Raw genomic sequence first — 27,399 nt, 5'->3', positions numbered from 1 at the left:
ACAGGTTCTGCTTTTACAGGCTGGCACCCTGGCCAGTGGCCAAGGGCAGAGACCCACAGCCTGTGGCAAGATTACAGAATACGTGTAAGAGAGAATGTTGCGTGGTAGTATTCAGCAGTTGTGGAACAGATGTCAAAATAAACTTTTGCTTTTCATCCGTCTGACCAGTTTCTTTTTCTCTGTCCTGGTAGTCTTCGAAGATCATTTCGCGTGTGTGGTGTTTTCTTGAAGAACAGGCTGTGAAGAAATATTAATAATAGAATGTATAATTCAATACAGCAATAATACCTTGTATTATGCACTATAATCGAGTATTCCAGATGAAGCCCGCTGTATTTGCTTACCCTTCGCACTTTGCAAGCCGAGGCACCTGAAGCACCACGTCTCTTCCCATAAAAAGTATTTGTATCCATACTATGGCTGTTGTAGTGCAGGCTCGTGGATTGTTTTGTAATGGAAACTCAACTTAACCAAATCCCTTGGTGTATTTATATTATATTCTCACGTATGAGTAAAATAGGCGCACCTTCCAATGAAAGACAGGTTCCTTTCTCCCAAGACGGGCAGGAAACAGTCTAAACTCGCCACACTCAGACTGTTAACTCGATCAGTCTTTTTTAATAGTCTTGCAAATGTGCTCACACTGTAGGATATGCACTCGACACACCACAGGTGTCACATTTACTGTACATGTCAAACCAGTTGCTTTCCTTTGCAGATGCACTCATGTTGTGTTATTTTTTTTCTTCATAGTCTCCGCTTTATACAGTATGCCTATTCCAGAGACATTTTCATTCTTGATAACTATGTGGAGAGAGCATGTAGATTCCAAAACACTCTACGGCAGCAGAAGTGAGCAATTACCTGCTCGAAAACGGATGTGTTCCCAAAAGCATATACTGTACAATTATCACAACATTTGCAAAAATTCCCTATACATAACCACGTCATCTACTCTACATTGTTCTATTCTCCATAACAGGAGAATACACACTGTATTAATTATTGTTGCTGCTGGGCTTCGAGCTTTGAGTTGCCTACTTAATTCTTCGACTAGCTTGAAGAGAAAGTCATTGCCCTGCGTTTTGTCTATCATTTAATAAAAAGGTCAGTGTAGATCACGTTATTTATTACCGTGTGTTTATTTTGGTGCTTTACATTTACGTTTATAATGGAGAGTCCCAATTACCCCCAGCGGGCAAGGATGTGAGAAGACATTTTCATATTATTTTCATTTATTTTTGATTAAAATCGCAAACACGTGTTTAATTAAATGCTTTTATTGATTCACAATCTGACAATGCAAGACAGAACAAAATTATCTGTGAAATCAAATTCCCAAATATCAACCACTGTGCTCAACAATCTTAGGAAGAACATGAAACAGACTTAATAAAATTGTTGCAACTTTTTTCTGTCAGCTCTTCCTCACAGATGAGTTCTTGCTTTGTGCTAGGTTTTGCCATTTTCTGAATATTGTTGTTATATAAAAATAGTCCACTATTATAGCTTGTTGTTGGCAACGGTGTGAGTGTATCTGAATGAATTATTATAAGTGATGGTTTCGTCATGCAATTCTTTAAATTAAAGGAGGGAAAAAAGAGAACTGTACTGTCACCATGCTGCGACTGGCTTGTGCCATCTGTATGCCTGCCGTTCATTACAATATTAATAATGAATGACCATGGACGAGCTGTAAACTGAAGAGTTATAGAGAAGACATGTTGAGTCTTGTTTTTTCAGCTTGGAATTTTAACCTTTACAGCGATCCTTTTGGCTGTATTTTTTACATAGCTAGATGATTAAAAATAGATTGCATTACTAACTGGAGTAAGAAAAGATATTTAACACATACTTTGAAACTATACGGCTTTGGAAGAGCGTGTGGAGAGACCCAGCTGGGGTATTTTGATTTTCCTATGCGAACCTTTTTCGCTACAATACTATAATAAGCCCCTGAGGCATACTTTTCAAATTTCGGAATTATAAAAAATAAACCTTTGTTGAGTTTGCATGAGAGACAAAATGTGCCTTTTAAGAAGTCGTGTACTGCTTGCAAAGTAGCAGATTTTGACAAACAGATAATTTTGCTTGAAGAATTTGAAATCTGTCTGTACTGTAGCTTTATTTTTTAAACAGTATCTTTATTTGCTTTTCCATATTAAATATGAAATGAGAAAATATTAACTATGTACAAACAACAAAAAAAAGAAAAAACGGCAATAAGAAGGCAGAACGTGATAAAACATCCAGACAGTTTGCATATTTACAAATAGCTTATACAATGGCAGTGATTCAAAACACAAGTCACATAGGTGTTTGTTTTTTAACATAGATACATGTTGTATATAAGGCTTAAATGTATTACGTTTCATAAAGTAGTTCCCCTAATTTAAGTCTTTACCCCCCTTCTCTCTAGATGTTACCCCTATGATTCTCTAAAAAGTTTCTAAATGAATCCCATATCTCTGAATTCTCCTATTTTTTTATTTTAGGAGATAAGTTATCTTTTCCAATGCAAGGCAAGAAGTCATCCCCTTCAACCAATGTGACACACAAGGACTTTCTTCCTGTCTCCAAACACAGGCTATCACTCATTTTGCTTCCAAAAGGCAGATGGTTACCAATGAACATTCCTTTTTAGTCATCCTAAGTCAGGAATATTAGGATTGAATTGATTAAGTTTATGTGGTGTGATATATAATCTTCCGATCCACTTATACTGTAAGAGTTTTAAGCTAGTATTAATAGTCTGAGTCTGAGCTTTCAAACAAGTTTGCCTCCACTCTTCCTCAGATATGTCTTCTTGTATATCTGTCTTCCAAGATTGAAGCCTACAATTAAATGATTCTTTCGATTTTTCAACTAGTACCCTATACACCAATGAAACCTGTCCCCTTCCTTTTGAGTATTTTAAGACGTAAATTCTCTTAGGTGGATAACGGAGGTTGGTCCAATGAGTGATTCTGCTTTGACAGGATATAATTTCTCAGTTGTAGATACTTAAAAAAGTGGGTTTTTGGAATATTGTAAGTGTTTCTAAGATCCTCAAAAGTCGTGTATTACCCATCTTTATAAAGATCTGATACCTGCCTAATACCTAGATTTGACCATAATTTAAATCCTGGATCAGACATCCCAGGACAAAAATTTTCATTACCAAAAATAGGAGTAAACTGAGATATCTGTGAAACCTCACCTAGATATGAAAGGGTCTCGTGCCAAATAATGTATTTTTAAGAATTTTTTTTTCCAATTTTTTCAATTTCCTAATATCGGATGAAAAAAGATAAAGATTCAGTGTGATCTTAGCTATTCATTGAGTTTCAGTCAGCATCCAAGCAGGTGGTGAATCTATGTTAAAATAAAACATAGCAGCCCAGATCTGTGCTGCCCAGTAGTACCATTTTAGGTTTGGTAATTGTAGCCCTCCCTTATCATATGGTAAATAGAGTAAAGACAATCTGAGTCTAGGATGTGTATTATTCTAAATAAAATTTGTGAATGCTTTCTTCAATAAATTAAAAAGGAAGGAGGTGGGTGGAGAGGGATTGACTGGAAAAGATACAGAAAGTTTGGTAAAACTGACATTTTAATTATACTGATTCTCCCAATCATTGAAATGGGCATTTTGGTCCACCTATTTATTGATTCTATTAAGGGATTATAATTTTCTGGGATTATTTTGTTGACCTTTGGGGTAATCTTAATTCCTAAATAAGTAAAACTCTCCTTGCATACCACAAAAGGGTTTTGAATTGGTGGTTGACTTCTCTCATATAAGAACATTAGAGTTGATTTATTGTTATTTATTTTATATTCTGAAAAAAGACCATATGTTTTAATCAGATCTAAAAGAGAGGGTATTGAATGATTTAGGTTTGAAATACAATTTTTACAATCAGCGTATAATGCTATCCGATGTTCTACATTACCTATATTTATACCATTAATGCTGGTATGTTTACGAATAGCCATGGCCAATGGTTCAATGGCTAATGTAAACAGCAACGGCGACGAGGGACATCGTTGTCGTGTTCCTCTGCTGAGATTAAAAGGGGTAGATATCCAACCATTGGTTAGAATTTCAGCGGATTGGTTAGGATAAATTACTTTAATCCATTTGAGAAACCTTTCCTATCCCCATTCTGGATAGAACTTCAAACAAATACTGATGTTCAATCAGATCAAATGCTTTCCTTGCATCTAATAATAATATTGCATTGTCAGGCACCCTTTTCTTTTCATATAATAATAATTGCTTACACTTATATAGCGCTTTTCTGGCCACTCCACTCAAAGCACTTTACAGGTAATGGGGACTTCCCTCCACCACCACCAATGTGCAGCAGCCATAGTGCACCAGAACGCTCACCACACATCAGCTATTAGTGGGGAGGAGAGCACAGTAATGAAGCCAATTCATAGATGGGGATTATTAGGAGGCCATGATTGGTAAGGGCCAATGGGAAATTTGGCCAGGATGCCGGGGTTACACCCCTACTCTTTTCGAGAAATGCCCTGGGATTTTTAATGACCACAGAGAGTCAGGACCACGGTTTTACGTCTCATCCGAAGGACAGCGCCTGTTTACAGTATAGTGTCCCCGTCGCTATACTGGGGCATTAGGACCCACATGGACTGCAGGGTGAGCGCTCCCTACTGATCCCACTAACACCTCTTCCAGCAGCAACCTTAGTTTTTCCCAGGAGGTCTCCCATCCAGGTACTGACCAGGCTCATACCTGCTTAGCTTCAGTGGGTTGCCAGTTGTGAGTTGCAGGGTGATATGGCTGCTGCCATATATACAATGTTGAGTACCCTTCTGATATTGTGGAATGCTTGCCTATCCTTAACAAATCCTTTTTGATCTCTATGAACTAATTGAGGCAAAAGATTCTCTACTCTGTTTGCCAGAACTTTACACAAAATCTTTGTGTCATTATTGATCAGTTGTATGAGTCTGTATGACCCCCATTCTAATGGTGATTTTCTGGGTTTTAGTAACAGTGTAATTAATGTATGATTTAATAAAGGAGGCAGAGTTCCATTATTATATGACTCTTGGTACATGTCCATAAGTGGCTGAATTAGTTTACTTTGAAATATTTTATAGATTTCTATAGGGATGCCATAGGGCCCTGGTGTCTTTCCTCCATTCATATTGACAATGGCTTCAGACAGCTCATCAACCTTGAATTTATCCTCTACACCTGCAAATAAATCCTCCTCTAGATGAGGAAACTCCAGAGTATCTAAAAAATTCTGACTGCTGGGGCTGGCAGGCCTCTGAATAGTCTGATCTATATAGAGTCTCATAATAACATTTAAATGGCACTATTTATCTCTGTTGGATCAGCTGTACGATTTCCGTCATTAGACTGAATGGCATTTACTGCTATCTTAATGAAAACCAGTCCAACACCGGTTGTCTTGAAAATTACACAGAATAAAAAGAATTTTAAGGTATACAGCATTATAAATTTAACAAGAAAGCAAATACTGTAGTCAGTCCGACTGAAATTAAGATCACCAAAGAACCTTTCTTTCAGTAGCTAAGCACTGTACAATACTATACACTAAGGCTATAAAAGAAACTGCAAAGCCATACTCATCCCTCATCTGTCACTTTTCATTTTTTAACTTCTGAACGAATTTCTGTGCCTCCGACGGGCTATCAAAGGTGCTAAGTTTTTTCTTGTATGTCACACAAAATATTGCAGGGTAGATTATTCCATATCTGAGTTCCTTCTTCACCGCATCAAACCTCATCCGTTTTCGGTGAAGCTCTGCTGAAATATCCGGGAAGTATTCGTTGATTTTCAACCATTATTGTCCCCCCTGTCTCCTGATGCTTTCATGACCTGAACCTTGTCGCTGTAGTAAAACATTTTTATTATAACAGCCTTTGGGAAGGATCTTGATGGGTCTTCGTTTATTTGGCCAATTCCATGTGCCCTCTCAGTGACCAGGGGGGCAGAAAAGACATCGTCACCCAGCACCTCAGGGAGCCACTTTAGTAGAAAGGCACAAGTCTTTACCCTTTTTCTTTTCTGGTAGGCCTACAAGTTGCAGGTTTGATCGGCGACTACAATTTTCTAAATCATCCACTTTTAAAGTTAGTGCCTTTACAGTCTCGTCCGGCCGTCCTGTCTTGCTTCACAGAGCTCTGATGTCATCCTCGTTGGTGCTAATTCGTTCCTCTGCGTCTGTTATCCGTGTAGTCTGAATTTTCAGCTCCCCTTGGATTCCTTGGATAGCATTTAGGATGCCATCAAACTTCGCAGTAAAGTCCTCTTTCATTTTTGATTTGTTTCTTTTAGATTTGTTTGATTCTCGCTGTTGCTTCGGACTGTCCACTATTACTCCCTCTTCATCTGCATTCCCTTTAGCCTCGCTCTGTGAGTCCAGTTTTGGCTGTTTTTTAACTTGTTTGATCATTTTCGTTGCCATATGGTCTTAAGGCCGTTATATAAACCGATATATAAGTTTGAATGTCATGAATAATAATAATAATAATTGCTTACACTTATATAGCGCTTTTCTGGACACTCCACTCAAAGCGCTTTACAGGTAATGGGGTCTCCCCTCCACCACCACCAATGTGCAGCATCCACCTGGATGATGCGACGGCAGCCATAGTGCGCCAGAACGCTCACCACACATCAGCTATTAGTGGGGAGGAGAGCAGAGAGTAATGAAGCCAATTCATAGATGGGGATTATTAGGAGGCCATGATTGGTTAAGGCCAATGGGAAATTTGGCCAGGACGCCGGGGTTACACCCCTACTCTTTTCGAGAAACGCCCTGGGATTTTTAACGACCACAGAGAGTCAGGACCTCAGTTTTACGTCTCATCCGAAGGACGGCACCTGTTTACAGTATAGTGTCCCCATCACTATACTGGGGCATTAGGACCCACGTGGACCACAGGGTGAGCGCCCCCTGCTGGCCCCACTAACACCACTTCCAGCAGCAACCTTAGTTTTTCCCAGGAGGTCTCCCATCCAGGTACTGACCAGGCTCACACCTGCTTAGCTTCAGTGGGTTGCCAGTTGTGAGTTGCAGGGTGATATGGCCACTTCACCGTAAAACCAATGAAGTGGTTTTATTCAAAGAATTAACTCAAACTATTATAGCAGGGATCTGACTAACATCTGCTCAGCTCCGCTCCATAACCTGATCTCCACTATAGCTTTATTTAATTGTACAAGTGGCTCTGTTAAGCAGTTTGTGTTAATACATCACACTCTTTTGAATGAGTTTGTATCAACTTGCACTTTTCCTTCCCCCCTGGTGCAAGGTGACAATGCAGGAAACTGTTTTTTTTATTTTATTGGGAGTGTGAACATTGAGTGACCACTGGGGCATACAGTGAGACTTACACAGTGAGATTACTGAGATGGATAGTTTTAATAAATATGTTGACAAATATCTGAATTTTTGCAAGATAAAGTTTTATCCAGCGCTGAATCTACTAACGTGACCTTGCCCCCCCCCCCGTGAAATTCTGGGAAAGAGGTTTAGTTGGCAATGTAATGACCATAGAGTGTTTTAATACACTGTACAGTATAACAGTATAGAGCAAGTAAGTTGTTTTTTTATGTTTGTAATCGCTATTCTTGCAAGTACATTTTGTATTTAGTTTGCTTCTGTGTGTTAGCTGCTGTGTTAGCTGGTGGGCAAACGTTCGAGGTGAAAATTCATCCACAAGGAGTGTACCTTTAAAGCAGAGATGACCTCACCAAACTTTTTCGGCTCTGCATGTCGCTCAAGCCATTTCTCTTTGACACTTTCTTTAGTCATAGAGGTGGGAAGATGCTTCCCCCCTCCCCCCTCCCTCTGCCTGCCTCACCTGTTCCCATTTTTAACCATTCTATGTCTGAATCGCAGGAGGTGAGAGAGAAAAAAAGTTAACCCTGGTCTTTGGATATTCAGATTTAACGCATGTTTGAACACAGTCTTGCAAATTAATGTTTTTACAAGGTGTGGAAGTGTAACAATTTATCACGGTGTGAATTTTGTTTAAATAAAAGCTTTGAATTTTTCACAATTCACGATCTTTAAACCTGTAAGTTGCAGGCTCTGTGTCATTTGTTCACAAAGGTATTGAGATCTGTAACATCATGTTTCATAAATAGGTATTTTAATAAGCGAAGCTTATGAAAACCGAAGAAAAAAATGACTTTGAAAAAAATACAAGAAGCTTGAAATTATTATTATTATTAAATTAATACTGTTGATAATGACCAGACACACTATTATAGTTTCAGTGGTATTTTTAATACCGCTTTGTTATTCTCGATTCTAATTACAATATATATGATTTTGTTTTAAGGCTCAAGGCGTCTGTTAAATTGCCCCACTGAATAAAGTGTTTTAAATTAAACTGGTTGAACATTTGACAGTATTCATGTTTGCTAATTCATGTTTTTATTTCATTATCAATATAACTTAACATTGATTATGTTATAATATATCAAAACACGTTAATATAGTGTACATAATACTGCGTGAATGAGTCAAATTAAAAATAAAACGTGTTTACAAAGAACGTGGATTACAGTAATACTACCAGCTTTTATTAAGATCCTTAAATTAATATTGTTATTAATTTCTTTAGATACGCGATTCCATATTCCCTATTTAGAATATTCAAAAAAGTATGAGGTTCTTTACTGCAATAACGAGCGCAAGTATTCATAGAAAAGGTTAATCACTTAACTTTGAACGTGTTGTGATATTAAGAAATATCAACAATTTCAATATAATGTCAATAATATTTACTATTTCAAAGAAATGTTTATTTGTTAAAAGAAAACACATGGCAAGAGCTGGGTTCGAACCACTGACCTCCAGCATGCAAGTCAGAGGCCTTAGGCATTACACTAGCACCCCGTTTGAAAACTTGAGCTATAACTCAACAGGGCAGGCAAAAGGTGAAGAAAGTGTACTGCGGTAATAATTTGAGCTATATGAATATAATAATATTGCTATTAATTTCTTTAGATATGTTATTCCATATTTTATTCCCTATTAATCAAATTCTAAAAAGTATGTGTTTTTTAACTGCGATAACGAGAGTAAGTATTCACAGAAATGGTTAAAATATTATAACTTTTTACAGTATATAAACTTAATATAGTCAGAAGGAGCATGTAAAAACTTCCAAAATAACCACAGTATGTAACCGAATGAAAGACTTTGATGCTTAAAATGTTTAGGAAGAAAGAAAGTGGGATACTGCTGTGTATTTTTTATTTAAACTACCAATACCAGCCATATACAGTTTACATAATATGTTTATGTTCCTAAATTAATATAGTTTATGATCATCAGACATGTTATGCTCCTCTTCTTTTTATGCTCAACTACTAAAATTTCCCTTTAGGTGTAAAATTCCATATTCATATTCAATATTAAGCAGATTAAACACGCACAGTAAAGAGATTAAGTGATTAAATAGTTTTTCTAACAACCAATGCCCCTGTCGGTCGATTTTGGCCAGCCAATGAACTGTAGATAATTTTGCGCGGTAGGGGGTTGTACCGTGCATTTTAAATGGTTGCATCTGTACCTCACACCTAAAGATTTATATGTACATACATATGGTACTTTTAGTAAATAGACATAAGCAGTATCATTGTGTAAATGTAAATTTATAAATGTGTTAGATTATTTTATTCTTGTTAGTTTTTGTGGTTTTGTTTGCATGCTAACACAGTGATTCAGTGCTGCCTTTCTCTTTCATTTAATTTATAATGTGAACAGGAATATTACTGTTTGTTAAGTGGTGATGGACAGAGAAGGAGATATGTCCTATTTCACAGCTGCAGTGCTCGTCTTCACAATTTTAAATGGGAACTTGCTTATGGAGTCTTCGTTTTTCATTTCATTTTACATTCTTTGTGTCCTTCCAGGGTACAGCGGGTCCAGACCCTACTATTGTGTATTTAGACATGAGAGCGCTCCGTCATGACAGGTCTGTTTCTAACATATTTTAACTTTTATTTCTTGCCAAGTTCCCTTAGCTGTTGAAGAATCAAATAATTATTGCAGCTTATTACTTAATGAACAAGAAACAAATAACAGAAGCAAAACCAGATATGCGCATGTCATGAATTTCTACAAACATTTCCTTTAGTTTTTTATTACATTAACCTGGTATTTATTATTATAAGTGCAGCACTATGGTATTGTTAATCCATCCATTTTCCAACCGCTTTATCCACTCCAGGGTTTGGCGAAGCCGGAGTCTAACCTGGCAAGCAACGGGCACAAGGCAGGATACACCCTGGACTGGATGCCAGTCTATCACAGGACAGACACAGGCATAAACATAGACACACTTATATCAGGGCTAGTTTTCCCAGGTAATTAGCCTACCACTTTGTCTTTGGACAGTGGAAGGAAACCAGAGGACCCGGAGGAAACCCACACTAGCAGGGGGAGATCTTACAAACTCCATGCAGCTAGGACCTCAGGAATTAAACCCAGTGACCCAGCTCTGCAAGGCAGCAATGTAACCATAGCGCTACCATGCTGCCTCTACTGCACTATAAAAACAGCACATTAATAACAGATAAGAAATTAAGTTATGCTGCTAATGGGAAGAGGTCAGGGGTGTGAACGGAGCAGTAGTAGCAGCCACCCCCTTCCCACTTAACCAACTTACTCCCCTACTCCTGAGGCTTTTCTAGTTCTCTTTCTTCCCATTTCTTTTGTTATCATTTTAGGAAGACACGTGAAAACCTAGAGTGTGATAGCTCTAGAGGGGATCACTTAGTTTTTTACGTAATTGAAAATTTCTTGTAACACTCACAGACACAGGCCATTATTCTCATACACAAAATATCTGTATACAGACAGATGTATATCTAATACATTCCTGTCAGTAACTGAATACTGTAACTAAAGCATAATGATGATGCACCTCTACATAAATATGTTTACTATTTGTTAACCAAATTACTGTCTTAACTTCAGATACAGCACAGGTCAGGGTGAAATACATCCAATTGGAGACGCTGCCCAGATGGGTGGCCAACTGTGCAGCCTGCAAATAAGCAAATTTGGTCCGTGAAAAAGTAGTCACTATTAATTTTGTGTGAATATGCAAAATAGCAAATGTAGAAATATGTTTTTTGTTTTGAATTTATTTTTTAAGTTAATATGTGTTTTTAAACCTGGAATTATGACTTTTGGAAATGTAACTGCTTACATTTGTTAAATACAAGATAAATGATTCTGTACAGTAGTACTAATCTCCACATAATATTGTCACCTGTAAGTTATATATTTTGCATCTAAACATTAAATAATAGGTAAGGAAATTATTTATTGTAAACCAGTATGATAATTATATTATTAATATTATTTATATTCATATTATATTACTTTAACATGACTCTAACAAAGCATTCAAATTTCAAAAATGCTTGCTCTTTTTCATCTAAAATTTTGAAAGTTGTTTTGAAGTAAATACAAGTACATATGTAGCCATTCAAAATGTGCGGTAAAACCCAATACTGCAGGTTTTTAGCTACTGGGAGCCGCAGTATGTGATTTGCTGGCCAAAGATAATTGACAGGTGGCATTAGTTGAGAGCTGCAGGGTGATATGGCTGCTGGCTAAAGAAATTAATAACAATATTAATTTAAGGATCTAAATATAATATATTTATATAGCTGGTAGTATTACTGTAGTCCACTTTGTAAACGTGTTTTATTTTTTCTTTGACTCATTCACCCATGATTATTTTTGAAACATTAAAAGCTGTTCATTTCAGCTATGTTTCTAAGTGACCCCTTGATGCAGTGGGTTTGGTGGATAGGTGTCCCTCTAGGAGATCTAGGTTCAATTCCTGCTTAGGACACAAGTTTTTCTTCTAACAAACAAATACTTATTTTTATGAAATAAAATAGTAAATATGATGTACACTATATTAAAAAATATTTTTGTTTTTTTTATATATCACAAAGTTTTCAATGTTAAATGATATTAATAATGAAATAAAAATGTGAATGAGCAAATGTGAATACTGTCAGCAGTGGGAGTAAAAACCAGTTCAACTGGTTTAATTCAATTCAATTCAAAATACTTCAGGGGGGCTTTTTACCACAAGCCTTTACAACAAGCCTTAAAACTAAATCGAATATATTATAATTATAATCGAGAATAACAAAGTGGTATTAAAAAGACAACTGAAACTATAATAATGTATCTGATCATTATAAACAGTATTAATTTCTTAATAATAAATAATTATTTCAAACTTCTTGTATCTTTTTCAGAGTCATTTGTTTTCTCCAGTTTTCATAACCTTCGCTTTCTTATTAAAACACCTATTTATGAGACACAAATGTTTCAGATAACTTTGCGAAAAATCACACAAAGCCTTCAAACCACAGGCATTTTAAAGATCACAGCTTTTATTTAAACAATATCTAGTACCTTGTTGCATTTTTAGAGACCTTAGTTTGAATCAAGCAGATCCCAGGTGTAAGCGAGTTAATAACACGAGAATGCATTATACTACATTTTTTATGCATCAGTTGAAGCATTCTTAAGTCCCCCAAAAACGTAAAAAATATAATGTAATATTGCATGGCACGATGGGGAACTGATTCTTTTAATTTTTAAAGAAAATCAAAAATAAGAAACAGTAACGTGTCCCTGTCTAAATTAACGTGTCCCTGCCTAAATTGGACATTGCATGACTTTAAAGGCCATAAAAACTGGGTTTAGATAGTTAAAAAAACTCTTTTTATACACGAAAAAATTCCTTGTGATCATCTAAGAATCTTCATGTAAGCTTTGTGTAGTAAGTTTCACAAGTATAATAATAAACTTTTTTTATATATCCAACTGAGCAATCTTGCTTTAATAAAATTGAGCTTTCACTGCTTCACCTGCCAGTTTTACAAAATAGTGCAGTCCCACAACTATTTCTAAAAAGCTGTGGTACTCTGCAGACACCAAACTGCAAACAGCTGCAGTAACCCCCATACATTCTGATTGGCTGGATCTGTATTTATCTATTTTCTCATTTCCTTGCATTTGCTGTATTATCTCATCTGACTTTTAGACTTTTTTTATTAGCAGAAAACACAGAGCAGATTTTACTATAGAAAACTACTTCCAGTCTTTTAAGATTAAAATTACAGCACAACTGAATCCAAGTCCTATGTGCATTCCTATGTTCCTTTAGGTTCATCATTGGAATTCCCTTTATTTGCACCGCTTTTGCTCTTCATGGTTTAATATTTGAAACAAAACTTTACAGGTTCAGGCACAGAGAGACAGAGAGAGATTTTATATCTGAACATCCTCCCGTATAAAGGAGTGACAAGGATCACTGGTATTTTTGTTTCTTTCAGGGTACGTTTGGTGGAGAGAGGCTCACCGCACAGTTTGCCACTGATGGAGTCTGGAAAGGTAAAAAAATGGTACAAATAGCATACCAGAGTAGCGGTTCACTGCAGTCATGAACACACCAAAGCAGTTTTAATCATTCAATTCTTTTTTTAATCTGTTGATGTATATGTTGTCTACAGATGCAGCCATTCAAAATGCACAGTACAACCCCGTACGATGTGAAATTATCTACAGTTCACTGCGTTGTACCGTAGAACCTGATTGGCTGGCCAAAATGGCCGATAGGGGCACTCGTGGTGCATTGGTTGTTAGTGAAACTATTTAATAATTTAATCTCTTTACTGTGCATGTTTTAATCTGCTTAATATTGAATATTTATATGTAATTTTACAACTAAAGGGAAATTTTAGTAGCTGAGCATCAAAAGTAGAGGAGCATAATACGTCTGAAGGTCATAAACAATATTGATTTAGGAACATAAACATATTATATAAACTGTATATGGCTGGTATTGGTAGTTTAAATAAAAAATACACAGCATTATTGGAGTATACTGCAGCATACACAGCAGTACCACTTTCTTCCTTAACATTTAAGCATCAAAGTCTTTCATTCAGTTACATACTGTGGTAATTGTGGAAAACTTTTTACGTGCTCCTTCTGACTATATTTAGTTTATATACTTTGTAAAAAGTTATAACCATTTCTGTGAATACATATGCTCATTATCACAGTAAAAAAAATGCATACTTTTTTTAATTTGATTAATAGGGAATATATTATGAAATCATGCATCTGAAGAAGTTAATAATGATATAATTATATTCATATAGCTCAAATTATCACAGTAGTACACTTTCTTTGTAAAAGTCTGCATCAGTTTAACTTATTCCCACCTCATTAGGTGTGTGGTGTAATGGCTCACGCATGCATGTTGCATGCTGGAGGTTGGGGGTTCAAACCCAGCCATGAGATTTCTTTTAAAAAATAAACATGTCTTTGGAAAAACTAAAATAGCAAATATTATGGACACTATATTGACATTTTTGATTTTTCTAAATATCACATCATGTTCGAAGCTAATGAGTCATATTAAAAATAAAACGTGTTTTACAAAGAAAGTGGATTACAGTACAGTTGGGTATGCATGATTAGCAACATGGGGTCATTGTTATGATTTCTCTGTTATTATCAAATCCCTCAACTCATTCACTTGTGGTTATTTTGGAAACATTTTGACATGTTCCTTTTAACTACATTGCTGTTGATATTGTAGCCACAGGCAAAATGAAACGCTTGGAGTTTGTAATGTAGGGGGCTCTGAATGAGTTAAACTATGAAGCAGGAAAATTAAATGTATTTCTCACAAGCTATACTGTAGTGGCAGTACAGTAGCAGTTTTATTCGTTGTTATTAATAAATCAATAACCACATACACAGTCGTGTAACTGACAGCTTGAGGCAGCCCATCGTGTAAATTGTGCTTTATTGCTGATAGGTTAAGCTTTCTTAACTCAGCCCCAAAGTCATGTTACTGATTTGTTGGTTAGACGCAAGGATCACAAGCACCACCATGTTAACTGGGGTGTGTTTTTAATTCAGTTTGAATTATAACTGTACGTACTGCCTTCATATTTGGCCAGGGCTTTAAAATGAGGGCGCGCCTAACATTTTCGGTGCAGTTGTCTTTACTTTAAAGGAACCCCCCTCGTGGAAGAATTTGACCTTGAACGTTTGCCCAGCGTATGGCCCTTTCCCCCCTTCCCCCATGGACAGACTGACAAAGCAACTGGGAAGTGTTATCTATCCAGCCATTGGAAGCCTAACTACTGCATGATTTCTTTATCCATTTCAGCTAAATGAGGGAATTAAATCAGTCAGAATCCCTGAGTGTCAATTGTAAAAATAACCCTTGTTCCCTTCTGCGTTTAACTGAAAGAATTTCAGTAAGAAATCCTTAATCACAATACCATCACTTAATTTATCCAGATACACAAATTCACGCCAGATCCAACAACAAGCTATAATAGTGGAATATTTTTATGTATTCACTATATAAGAAACAAACCAAAAGTAATACTATGATCGCACTTTGAACCATTGGGTGCAGTGCTTTGTCCATTACCACTACAAGGACAATAAAAGTTTTTTAAAAAGAAATGGATGTCAAAATGTTTCCGAAATGTCCACCTGTGATATTTTAGCTGCTTAGTTACATGATTCCATATTCATATAAATATCAAGTGATTTTAAATCACTACAACATTTATCTTTTTACAATAACAGCCGTGGTGTTCTTACTATGTATTATTAGAACAGGATAAAACATTATAACTAAGTACACAATATAAGCTTAATAATGTTGGAACAAGCATGTTAAAAAAGTTACCAAGTTAAAGACTTTGATGCGTAAAATATTTATGAATAAATAAATTATTTATGATGAAGGTGGAAGGTTGTGTATTTTTGTCCAACTGAGCAATGTTGCTTTTATAAAATATACCGACTTTTTAATGTTTAATGTTTAACATGCTGTAATACATAGTTTAAAATGATTAAAAGTCTAAAGAGTATACAACTTAAATTCTTAAATGGAAAAAGATTGTCCCTCTGCAGTGACCGAGATTCAAAACTGGGCATTTTCTGGTGACAGCTCAAATGCTATACCTGAGACGTTAAGCTTTATTAGCTCCACCTGGCAGTTTTACAAGGTTTTACAAGATGCTTCCGGATACTATTATCATAATTCAATTAAAATGTGGTATGATGGGGTATGATGCGCCACACCTAAGGTGTTTTAATGCAGCGTACTTCGAGCATTTTGAATGGCTGGATCTGTATGTGTTACACATTATGAAAGTGCAGCATAGTTTTCAATATCTGTGGATCCAATGATATTGATACTTTTTAGAACATCTTGGTGAAATATCTTTATTATAATATGCATTTAACTACTTCAGCCCATTCATTAATGTTAGAGCAAAATTTCCTGTGGTTTTATTAGTATTGAAACAAGGATTTTGTCTTTTTTTTTACTTTACATTTAAGCTTATTTTGGGCCATTATAATTTTTATCATTAAAATCTCATGTTTCTAACAGATCTTGCCTGGTGTCAAGGTAATCATTGCCAACACAGAGACTAAAGGACCCCTGGGAGACTCACACTTAGGAGAGGTGAGACACTGTGAGAAACTACCTAGGCACATCACACTATACCTGAGTGAACATGAAGAGAGTACTAAACTACTCCACCTGCTTACTTAAATATTTGCAGCAATGCCTGTGTTGTACTGAACATCTTTTTTTAAATAGAGCAAAAATGTCTGTCTTGATTAGAAACATTGAGTGGAGTTCATTCAGCCCATATAGTTAGCTAGTAGTAAATTGATGAAGAATTAATTTTGACATTTCTTGAAAGAATCTAGGGTATCGACTTTATCTACAGTATTAGCTAGTTTGTTCCATACTCCCACAACACTTAGAGTAAAGAAGAGTTTCCCACTCTCTGTTTTAAATACATGTCCATGTAGTTTCCACTTGTACCCTCTGGTTCATGTTTTACTGTTCATGTTGAAGAAATTTGCTGGGTTGACTTTTCTTTCCTTTGAGGAACTGTCTCCAGGGGTGTCGGGTTCTGGATTTTGGGAAGGAGATAGAATGGGAATTCTGTTGTTTGGAAATGAACTGCACATTCCATGAGTTTGCAGTGGGACTTAAATTTGGAGATTGTTTTGTCTCCAAAGGTGTTGAGAACCTGCCTCACATCAGACTTCTTTTGGGACAATGAGCATCATATATTCTGTTTAACCCTTCTTTTCTTCTCAGATATGGGTGAGTAGTCCCCATAATGCCACAGGCTACTACACAGTGTATGGAGAGGAGGCATTACACGCCAACCACTTCAACACCAAACTGAGTTTTGGGGATACTCAGACAATGTGGGCTCGCACGGGGTACCTCGGCTTCCTGCGCCGCACTGAGCTTACTGATGCCAGTGGGGGTAAGTGTTCTCCAAAGTAGTCGTTTCTTGAGAAACCCCAAATGGAGTTTCTGTTTTGGCTATAAGCCAGTTCTTACTTATCAGTAATACAATTATATTTGCAATGACAATTAGAGTTCTTTGTGTGTTAAGCTTTCAGTGTACAGTACAAATGCTCTCTGCCTGCTACTTTTTTCTACATGGGTGGATTAAATATTGTAAAATCATTTGGTGTTTTTTTTAGTTTATGTTCTAAACATGTTTCACGTACAATAAAAAGATCTATTGTCTTTCATATTCATTTATTCCTATATATTTGTTTTAGTTAATATGTAATGGTACTGCACTGCCAGCAATTATTATTTGCTTGATTATATGTTATGTACTGTAATTTAAACTGTAATGACCATAATATGATATTGTCAAATTCTAGTTTATTAAAGGTGTTATACAGTATTTTTTTGCTGTAGAAGAGGACAGTGGCAGGTAGTTTACAGACTTTCTGACAGGTAGGCAAGTGTTCACAGGAGTTCTGCCCCCTGTTTTCCAGAGCGTCACGATGCACTCTATGTTGTGGGGTCTCTGGATGAGACGTTGGAGTTGCGGGGAATGCGGTACCACCCCATTGACATTGAGACTTCTGTCATCAGATCACATAAGAGCATTGCCGAATGGTGAGTCTTAAAGCTCGCATTCAGCAAGTAGCTGGAGTGCTGTTTGTCAAGCAAACTGTCTATACTTTTGTGCTATTTTTTGTTGTTGTAGTTCTCTATGCCAAAGTTGATTATTTCACATATAGATTAACAAACATAAAAAGTATAGGGAGATGTTATGATATCAATACATAATAACCGTATTTATATCCACACAGATTATTAGGGTATTACTGAATATGGAAAACTTTATCTGATCTTACACACATCATGCATTTATGGCATTTACTCCATTATGTTTCTGGATACCTTCTTTCATTCACTTTTGCACATTGCTGCTCTCTCTGTCTGTATTGCTATCTGTAATTCTCCCTTTCTCTTCTCTGTTTGTCAGTGCTGTGTTCACATGGACCAACCTCCTGGTAGTTGTGGTGGAGCTGGATGGTTCAGAGCAAGAGGCTCTGGATTTGGTTGCCCTGGTGACCAATGTGGTCCTGGAGGAGCACTATCTGATCGTAGGGGTGGTGGTGGTTGTGGACCCTGGTGTCATCCCAATTAATTCACGGGGGGAGAAGCAGCGCATGCATCTGAGGGATGGCTTCCTAGCTGACCAGCTGGACCCCATCTATGTGGCCTACAACATGTAAGGGAGAAGGTGCCATCCACACACAGGAGAGAAGACAGAAGCCAGAAGACCTTGCTACAAGAGCAATAGATCTCACTGCAGCATGGTTTTTTGTTTCTTCATCAGCAGATGTAGCATTTGCTGCAGTGTATACCAGATTATTATTTTTTTTTATCTTGCTGGTGCATCTTTTTGTTGTGGATGGGGGGACTACTATGTTTTCATGAATGTCAGTATTGTTCCCATGAAACATTCTTCTCCACTGTGAGTCCAGCCCTGATGGATACCCTCAGTTTTTTCAGCTTCGCCTTAGTAGAAGTTGTGGAGTGGGGAAGCAAAGGGTAGTAATGCCTCATTTCTCACAGCTGAGCTAGTAGTTTTTGCTTAATGGCTGGAGATTAGAGGAAGAGTTTTATTTCTCTCTCTACACATTTTTTTTCTCTTTGCTTAGGTTCATATATTATGCTGATTTTAAACATGAAAAAGAAATTTATGGAAGTGAGATTTTCTATCTAATGATCAAATTTTGTTGCAGCTTTGACTTATTTTTTCAAGACATTCACTTTTAATATCATAACATATCTTACCAGTTGTTTTGAAAGCATCTGGTTTCTTTCTAGTTTTTTAGATAATGGACTTAATTAATTTACAGTATTTGTTATTGTACATAATTTATTTCATTTAAAATGACGACATTATTTTTCGGATGGGTCTTAATGAGACTTAAATTTGTAGGTCATTGGAAATCGTGTTTGAACAAAACTGCAAACACAATCCTACCCAACAATATCAAATATGTGAGGATGAAATAAACAGATTAATCTGGATAATCTTAAACATTATTTTATACAATTTGTTATCCTTGCTAAAGTCATGCAGTTTTCTAATACAAAATTGAAATGCTTTGTGAGTCATAAATGCCTTTTATAGCAATCCTGCACATATAGTACATTAGGAATATATTATGGCCACTGTAATTTCTGTTAATGACTCTTAGATTTCACATTTCTCTTCACATTTAGAGAGCTAAGATGATAAAAAGTGAGAGGAAATGTTTACTTTTCATATTTCTCAATATTCTTACTTGAGTTAAAATGTTATGATATGATATAAGGAAAGTGTTTATCACATTCAGAACACAAATGAACAAGGATGAGTGTCATTTACTTTAGTTTTGAATAAAATCCCAAAAAATTGTTTGTCCTAGGCAAGGGTAATAAGAAGGTTAATGCTTGCCTTCCTTTTGATGATTTCAGCTGCAAATGTAACTGCCTTAAGCTGTAAACATGAACTTGCCATGAAAAACACTTAACTGTTTATATTTATATAATATATACTGTAGCATACAACACTGAAGTGGTAAACCAGTAAAGTTTCTGGTGTACAAGAGTAAAACCAGAAGAAAACAGATGTAATTTGAAGGTCATATTAGTTATGCCATTCAGATTTTTCATGCACTTTTGTTTGAAAAGTATTTACAAATGCAGTTTGAGGATTAAGCATGCATTGTTGGCATGGATAGAATTAACAATTTCATGCCATTTCATGCTTTTTGTAATATGTGTTTTCTTTTTTGTAGTGCTATGATGAATTTAAATGGCAAGAGAGCCCTCAAACACATATGTTGTTTATATTTACACTCCAGTTATTTTTAAGATCTTTCACTAGGCTTGAAAGTTTGCAGAGGTTTGTGAAACTATGAGTACCAGGACTCCTTTTCTGTGCGATTTTTCAAGGAACTATTTTGCCACTAAGTCTGTTTAACTTATGTGCATCACAAAAAGTAGGCTTGTGCCTGTTGTAATTATGTACAGATATGTAACTTATTACTTGGATTCCAAAACTGGCCATAGCAGCTAACAAATGGACATTCCTAAGGACAAAACAGCTAAAGTAGCTCTATAATATACAGTAAAAAGATTTCTCTAAGATTTTTTTATTAAAAAAAGGTGATACCTTGTAAACCAGAAAGCACATTAAAAACATAAAATGCAAAAGAAAAAAGAAAAAATATTGTTTTAATGTTACAAGAATTGAAAGCTTTTAGTTTCCATGTCTCAAGTTTTATGATGATATATTAAGTGGAAGATTTCTGGTAGAGATGCTACTGCTATTCATTTTTATATGATTAAATTGTTGTAAAATAAAATGTTTTCTTTTGTAAAGATGCAATGGAGCAGATTTTGCACTGATGCCATGAATATTGCAACAGAACAAATTAAGTTGTTTTATCTAAAAATGTGTTTCCATAAAAACAGTGAGAGCTGGTTGTCCGGAAGCCTCCACCGTAATGAGAATAAAGTAAAATAAGATACTCGTATGTTACTGAAGAATCACGGTATACTGTAGAATAAGAAATAAGGGCGAGTCCTTGCAGATACAAAAGCAGCGTATTTGTGATTTGAATTTTATATAAATAGTTAATATCACCCTGCATCTCACAACTGGCAACCCTCTGAAGCTACGCAGATGTGAACCTGGCCAGAAGAAGGAAGGCAACATTCTGGGAAAAGCTAAGGTTGCTGCTGGAAGACGTATTAGTGAAGCCAGTAGGGAGAGATCACCCTGTGATCTGTGTGGATCCTAAAGCCCCTGTATAAGGATTGGGAAACTATACTGTAAAAAAGGTGCTGTTCTTTGGATGAAACGTAAAACTGGGGTCCTATAAAAGGTCCAGGGCGTTTCTCGAAAAGAGAAGGGGAGTTATTCCGGTGTCCTGGCTAAGGTTCCCTCCTATTTATTAATATTATATTATTAAACATTTATAAAATATATGTTATTGATATGTATTAATATTTAGTAGAGGAGAGTCCCTGTTGCCTGTAAAGAGCTTTAAGTGGAGTATCTGGAAAAGTGCTATATAAGTGTAAGGAATTTAGTAGTAGTAGTAGTAGTAGTAGTAGTAGTAACTAGTGACAGTACCTTCTTTAAACGTCTAGCAGAAGGCATCTGGGGGGCATCCTCACCAGATGCCGAAACCACCTCAACTGTCAGGAGTCATTGCTCCTCATTGCTTGAGGCGCAATGACTCTACTGCAGGGTCCTACCACATTGCTATGATTGCCATGGAGAGTAAGCTCTAGAGAGAAACCTCAATTCCACTTCTTGTATCTGTAATCTCATTCTCTTGGTCACTAATGGAAGCTCAATATTATAGATGAGAATACAGACATACTGCAGATCAACAGAAAACATTAGACCTTTGTCTGAAACATCTGCTCCTGCTTCACCACCAGAGTCTGTTACAGTTTCTGCACCATTCCTCACTTGTGAACAAGACCCTGTGGTACTTAAACACACCCACTTGGGGCAGCAGTTCCCCTTTCACCTGGAGAGAGCAAGCCACTCTTTTCTGGGAGAGTAACATGACCTCAGAAAGTTCTGAAATCATAGTTTTCAGAGTAAACGTGTCATACTTGGATGTCAACATTTCCAATGTGTGTCAGAGATCACTGTCAGATGAGGCAAAGAGAACAATATCATCAACAAGCTGTAGAGATGCAATCCTCAAGTTCTCAAACTAAAGAAACAGACATGATATTGTGTATCCACACTCCACACCTAGATATACTGTCTATGAAAATACAAACAAGGGAGAACCCAAGACCTTGGTGGAGTCTGATGCCCTCCTTGAAGTGAACATTGAAATGGAATGCTGTTGAACAAAACTTTCAGTAAGAAAGGCAACATTTCTGGTCATGTTGGCAACAACCTCATCCAAACCCAACCACTTAAGAATCTTTGCTAAGTGCTGTAACATTGCATTAAAACTGTATTAATGCAATTTTGTTTTCATCTTGGTCAGTCCAACAACAATTTCAATTATCAAGTCTTAGAAGTAGTCTAAAAATAATGATACACAATGCTTAGAAAAGTATTTTTATAATTGGTGTTGATATTAGTAGAATTGAAATATTTAAGGGTGTGATTGTTTTCTCTACTGTGGAGGTCCAGAAAGACTGTACGGATAGACCCACAGTAAATGCAGTGGTGGTCCTTTATGATCACTGCTCCACTTTGCATATATTCCTGTGCTATGCCACTTCATCTTTTCCATTTTTTGAGTATAGTATTTAAAATGTTATACTAAAACATTAATTTGTTGCCCTAAATGGATAACTACTGTAGCATTGTGCCAGAGTGTATCCCACTCTGTCATCTGAAGCCCAAGGAGAGATCAGATATCAAACAAGACGCACAACTCTCAAAATAACTGTCAGACATTGCAATACACAAGGTGAGAGTCCAAGCTTCCACTTTTGTATTGGTCTGCAATAATTTATTGCTGTAATTATCTAATGGCAAATGCAAGTTAATAAAAAGTTTTAGAAAGCTATTAAGTTTTGCATAACAATACAATTCTTTACTTGAGAGAGATGTCTGACAAGATTAATCAGATTTATTTAAATGAAATTTTAGAAAAATGGTTTCTATAGAAGAGAAAAATGGTTTTAATTTGGAGGTGCTCTCATTCTGAATGTGTCATACTCAGATGCTGTATCAGTAAGTGATTTTGGACTTCTTATAGTACAGCTTTCAAGCAAAATGCCTCTCATGCTGTATCCTGTTCATTTATTACCCAGTCTTTTTTATCCTGAATTGAATCATTCTTTTAACTGAGCTGAGTCAAACAGTAAGTAATTCTTAATTAAGCCCTAAATACAGATACAGTAAGCATGTGTCTCTTAATATATCTCTTAAGTTTGCATCTCCAGTAGTTTTTACGCTAGATTTTACTTGCAATCCCAGATACCCTATTTCTGTGATATCTTGCATTGTTTATGCAATCTTAACGTTCAACAGTGGCAGATTAAAAGATAAAAGCTCAGACTTGCCACACAGATAACCTTGTAAACTTGACATTTTACCAAAACTTTCAATACTAATGCAGAGAATGACTTATTTTTATCTATTGTGACAATGTGTGGATTGCTGACATCTGTTTTTCAGCAGCATTGTGTGGAATACCTCTGGAGGAAATAGATCGCCAGTGTAAAATTCACTCAGTTGTTATATTTTTCTTTTACATTTTAAGGGCATGCATGAAGCCCTTAATGCATTTGTATTGTAACTGTAAACATGTGAGACTATCCCATTTCTACTCACTAAGTTGTTCAGATAATTTTAACTCTTTTAAATCTTTTATTTTGGAGAGCACAGAGGTTTCTTCTGACTCCCTTTGCCTTTTGTGAAAACCAGGATTCCAACCTACCCCACCCCCCAAATAATGATTCCTAAATAATATTAAGGCCAGAAACAGAAGTTAATTTTAATTCATTTCTTACCTTCTATAAGTGAATTTTAATATCATGTTCTGTAAGTAATGAATTAATGATTTTCCATCTTCCTAATGGTGCTTATTTGTCTGGGAGCAAAAATAGTAGCTAGAGGGCTGTAATCAAAAATAATTCTGGGATAAATAATTGTATCCTTAGTGTGCTATAGGATATCTTCACAAATTAATAAGTATTCTATTCTTAAAAATGACTTGTGTCTCTGAAGAGAAAGCTTTTTCACTGGATAGAAGATTCACCATACTGATAAATTATGCATTGATATTGTGTTTGTGGAGTGCTACAGCCACTTTAGAGGGCTGAGTCAATTGTTTTTTGAGTTTTATAATATTAGGTTTAATTCAAATCTCCTCCAAGAATAATGTGCACATTTGCATATCTTATCAATTAGACTTCTAACTTTGTTTGGATTAGAACCATATACAGTACATCAACAAAGGTGACTGAATTCCATTTTCCAGATAAAAAGATAAATCTACCCTCTTGATCTTCAGTTTTGCTTTGTAGCACAAAAGATTTATGAAGAAGTATAACAGCACTTGCTATACACCTTTTAGATGAATATCCAGATACAAAGACTTGTCCAAACCAAATATGATGCACATCCTCAGATTTCAGATGAGTTGCCTAGTTGCCTAGAGTTTTTTATTGTACTGATGTTAATCAGTACATTAAAGTGTTTTGTTATGTTATTGATACCTTCAACATTCCAAGTCATGATATGAATTTATCCATTTTACCATTGAAAATGTGAGTGCAAAGCTAACATCAGTTTACCTCTCAATGTTTTTAAGGTTTTCATGCCATGCCATACCATCAATACCAATGTGCCACTGTGCCAGGTAAGAACATCAAAATTATTACAAATGAGAGGAGGTCACTCTAGTCTAGTAATCTGTTAGTAGTTCCTGTTTCTCACAACACACCTCCTGTTCTTGGTTTTAAATGTGCTTCTGTGTAGTTTCTGCCTATGTCCCCTGGTTTGTGTTTCACTGGTATTTCTGAAGAAGTACACTGAGAAGTCCTCCATGTCTTTGAGAACTTTGAAATACAATTCTTTAATCAAGCCCCCTTGGTGTCATCTTTGTTGTAGAATAAAAATAGTTTTTTTAGCCTTTAGATCAGCTTGATCTCTTTTATGGTGAATTCACAGACCAGTTTGGTATACCTGAGAAGCACACTAGCTTGGTGTACACCAGGGCACTGGTGTAGGCAGGATCATTGTACACCAGTCCACCATTGCTAATTACACACAGAAGACACTAATTTGGAATTACAGCAAGGATCCAAGTACCATAAAGAAGCATCATTGGCTATTCCATAATATTACCCTTAAAACATTCACACGGTGCATAAATCATGATGAACTGTGATCTTAGATAAAGAACCTTGTAGTAGTTCACTTAGTAAATCACTCCAGGTAGACCATTCCCTCCCTCTTTAGTTTGTATTTTTATTAACCACTTCCAGATTCTGTTCGTAAATATTAAAAAATATTTAACTGAAAAGTTTCAATAAAAAATGCTGTGACGTTGTATCATTAGTCATGAAAAGGAGATGCCAAAATTGTGAAGTTCTCACCATTCAATTATGACATAAGTAATATGTCATAAGCATGTAAGTAAATTCCTTCAGTGTGGTGTAGATGCTTTTCTGCTATCATAATTCACTGAATTAAGCAAGTAATTCACTCTTGCATGTTGGAATGCCTAGCTTCTCTGTCAATGCAAAAAAGGCTAAATTAATATTACAAGAGGAAATTCACGTAAGGTCTGATGGAATTACAAGCACTATTTTACTACTAGCTTGATGGATCTAGTTCCTTGAGAATGTTTCCTTTCTATCATTTTTATGCACTTCTGCATAATAACTGCCAAACACATCATATCCAATGGAGTTCACCCTTGCCTTATGTATGGGTTTATCTGTATGCAGTGGCTTTCTGAAAATTAGTTTCACCCAGCAGGAGCAACTTATTTTGCATACTGGTTAAGGAGACCTAATTCCTTGTAGTAATCTCATGCAGCATCACTATTGTTCTCAGTTATTTATCAGTGATTTAAACTCTGTATAGTTAATAAATAGGTCAACATTCCAGATTAAACTAAAACAAGTGGATCAGCAAATCCCGTAGAAAGGTCACAAATACTGTATGTATTAAAAAGTCCAAGAATTAACATTTTACATTTAACATTGACATTCTGACAGTGCATGTCAGAACAGAAGGTCTACCATAAAGAACAAGTAGCTGTACAGTTCCGTAATAAACTTGTGAGGTCGCATGGATCTTCTAAGGGGTATGCAAACATATATTGAGAACTGATCTCTCAGTTCAGACATGCCTTGACAACTGTGCAATCAGGGGCATAGTCATCATGAGTCAATTTAAGAATACTGAACCACCCAGACTCTTCCTAGAGGCTGTCCTCCAAAACTAAGCAACCTGGCCTTGATCACAAAATGACTAAAGAACCCAATGAAGACCCTACATGAATGAGATTGGAGAACCTTTCGAGGAAAACAATCTCTGCAGCATTGCACACATTTTGCCTTTGGAAAGTGACTAGATAGAATTAACTCCCATGAAAGGGCCACATAACAGCATGTGGAGCACCCCGAGTTTGTGTTGCAAAGGTTCTCTGGTCTGATGAAACCAAAATGATCTCTTAGGGCTAAATGCAAAGTGCTATACCTGGCTCAAATCAAAGTATTTACTGATCACCATATGTCTTTTAAGCCAGTTCATACGAAAACAGAGGAAATGAATTACATTTATTTAGTTTTATTTTGATAACTGGAAATGCTATGTATACTCACCAGAGATTATTATTTTCATTTCGTATTTTTTAATCTGTGGTAGGAATGTTTTTTTCCTCCACGGAAATAGTTGTTTTTTTTAAAAAAAGTTTTCTTTCTTTTTATTCCCTACCTTTCCCAGTGGGCAGTGATTCGTCAAATATACGTATATATACGGCTATAAGTATATATACATTGCCACGATGTATAATCAACGTTGAATTGCAACCGTAAAATCAACAACATTAATAAACGCATATATAACGAAAACACATCTAACGCAGTGCCTGAGGCTGTTTATATATCGTGTGTGCCGCAACTAGGAGTATGACGGCAATCTGCATAGTGTACGAAGTAAATTATTTTCGCAGTAATTTATTTACACAGCTTTGCATACAGGGGTTTTGCGGAGGGGATCTTGCCACCTGCCTGAAAAAAATAGTAAAATGTTTGAATGCCTATAGATTTTCTGTTTTTATAGAAAAGTTAATACCATTTCCTGGACACCCCATCCCCCATAAGGGCGTGGTGCCCGGGGAAAATCTGTAGGGGGGCGTCTGAAATTTTGAGGGGGGCAGTGATATTTCAGTTGAAACGGAGCGGTAAGTTGCAGCTACCCAAATGAAATCTCGCAACTATGCCATTGATTAGTGCTTCATGGTAGAAGATAATGAC

The 27,399-nt window shown here is 36.2% G+C and overlaps 1 protein-coding gene and 1 long non-coding RNA gene across 8 annotated transcripts in view; one reads left to right on the top strand and one right to left on the bottom strand.

Annotated features, from left to right (window-relative positions):
* The window catches only part of LOC148648895 (disco-interacting protein 2 homolog A), a 306,696-nt gene extending 285,897 nt beyond the window's left edge, over positions 1–20,799 (top strand). For 5 of the 7 annotated variants that reach the window (XM_088607241.1, XM_088607240.1, XM_088607239.1 and 2 more), the window contains 6 exons: positions 9,920–9,981; positions 13,379–13,436; positions 16,477–16,551; positions 17,203–17,377; positions 17,907–18,030; positions 18,404–20,799. In XM_088607241.1, coding sequence (XP_088463367.1) covers positions 9,920–9,981; positions 13,379–13,436; positions 16,477–16,551; positions 17,203–17,377; positions 17,907–18,030; positions 18,404–18,656 — 747 coding nt within the window. In that variant the 3' untranslated portion in view covers positions 18,657–20,799. Of the gene's footprint in view, positions 1–9,919; positions 9,982–13,378; positions 13,437–16,476; positions 16,552–17,202; positions 17,378–17,906; positions 18,031–18,403 lie in introns of those variants that run through there. The other 2 variants (XM_088607244.1, XR_015926561.1) reach the window with 2 other exon arrangements.
* LOC148648890 (uncharacterized) overlaps positions 1–27,399 on the bottom strand; it is a 314,784-nt gene that overhangs the window by 125,441 nt on the left and 161,944 nt on the right. The gene's annotated exons all lie outside the window — the stretch shown is intronic.

Source organism: Lepisosteus platostomus, chromosome 14 (genome assembly GCF_059453375.1).
Source record: "Lepisosteus platostomus isolate fLepPlt1 chromosome 14, fLepPlt1.hap1, whole genome shotgun sequence".
Lineage (NCBI taxonomy): Eukaryota > Metazoa > Chordata > Actinopteri > Semionotiformes > Lepisosteidae > Lepisosteus > Lepisosteus platostomus.
The sequence above is the reverse complement of the archived record's forward strand: the minus strand, read 5'-3'. Positions and strand labels throughout refer to the sequence as shown.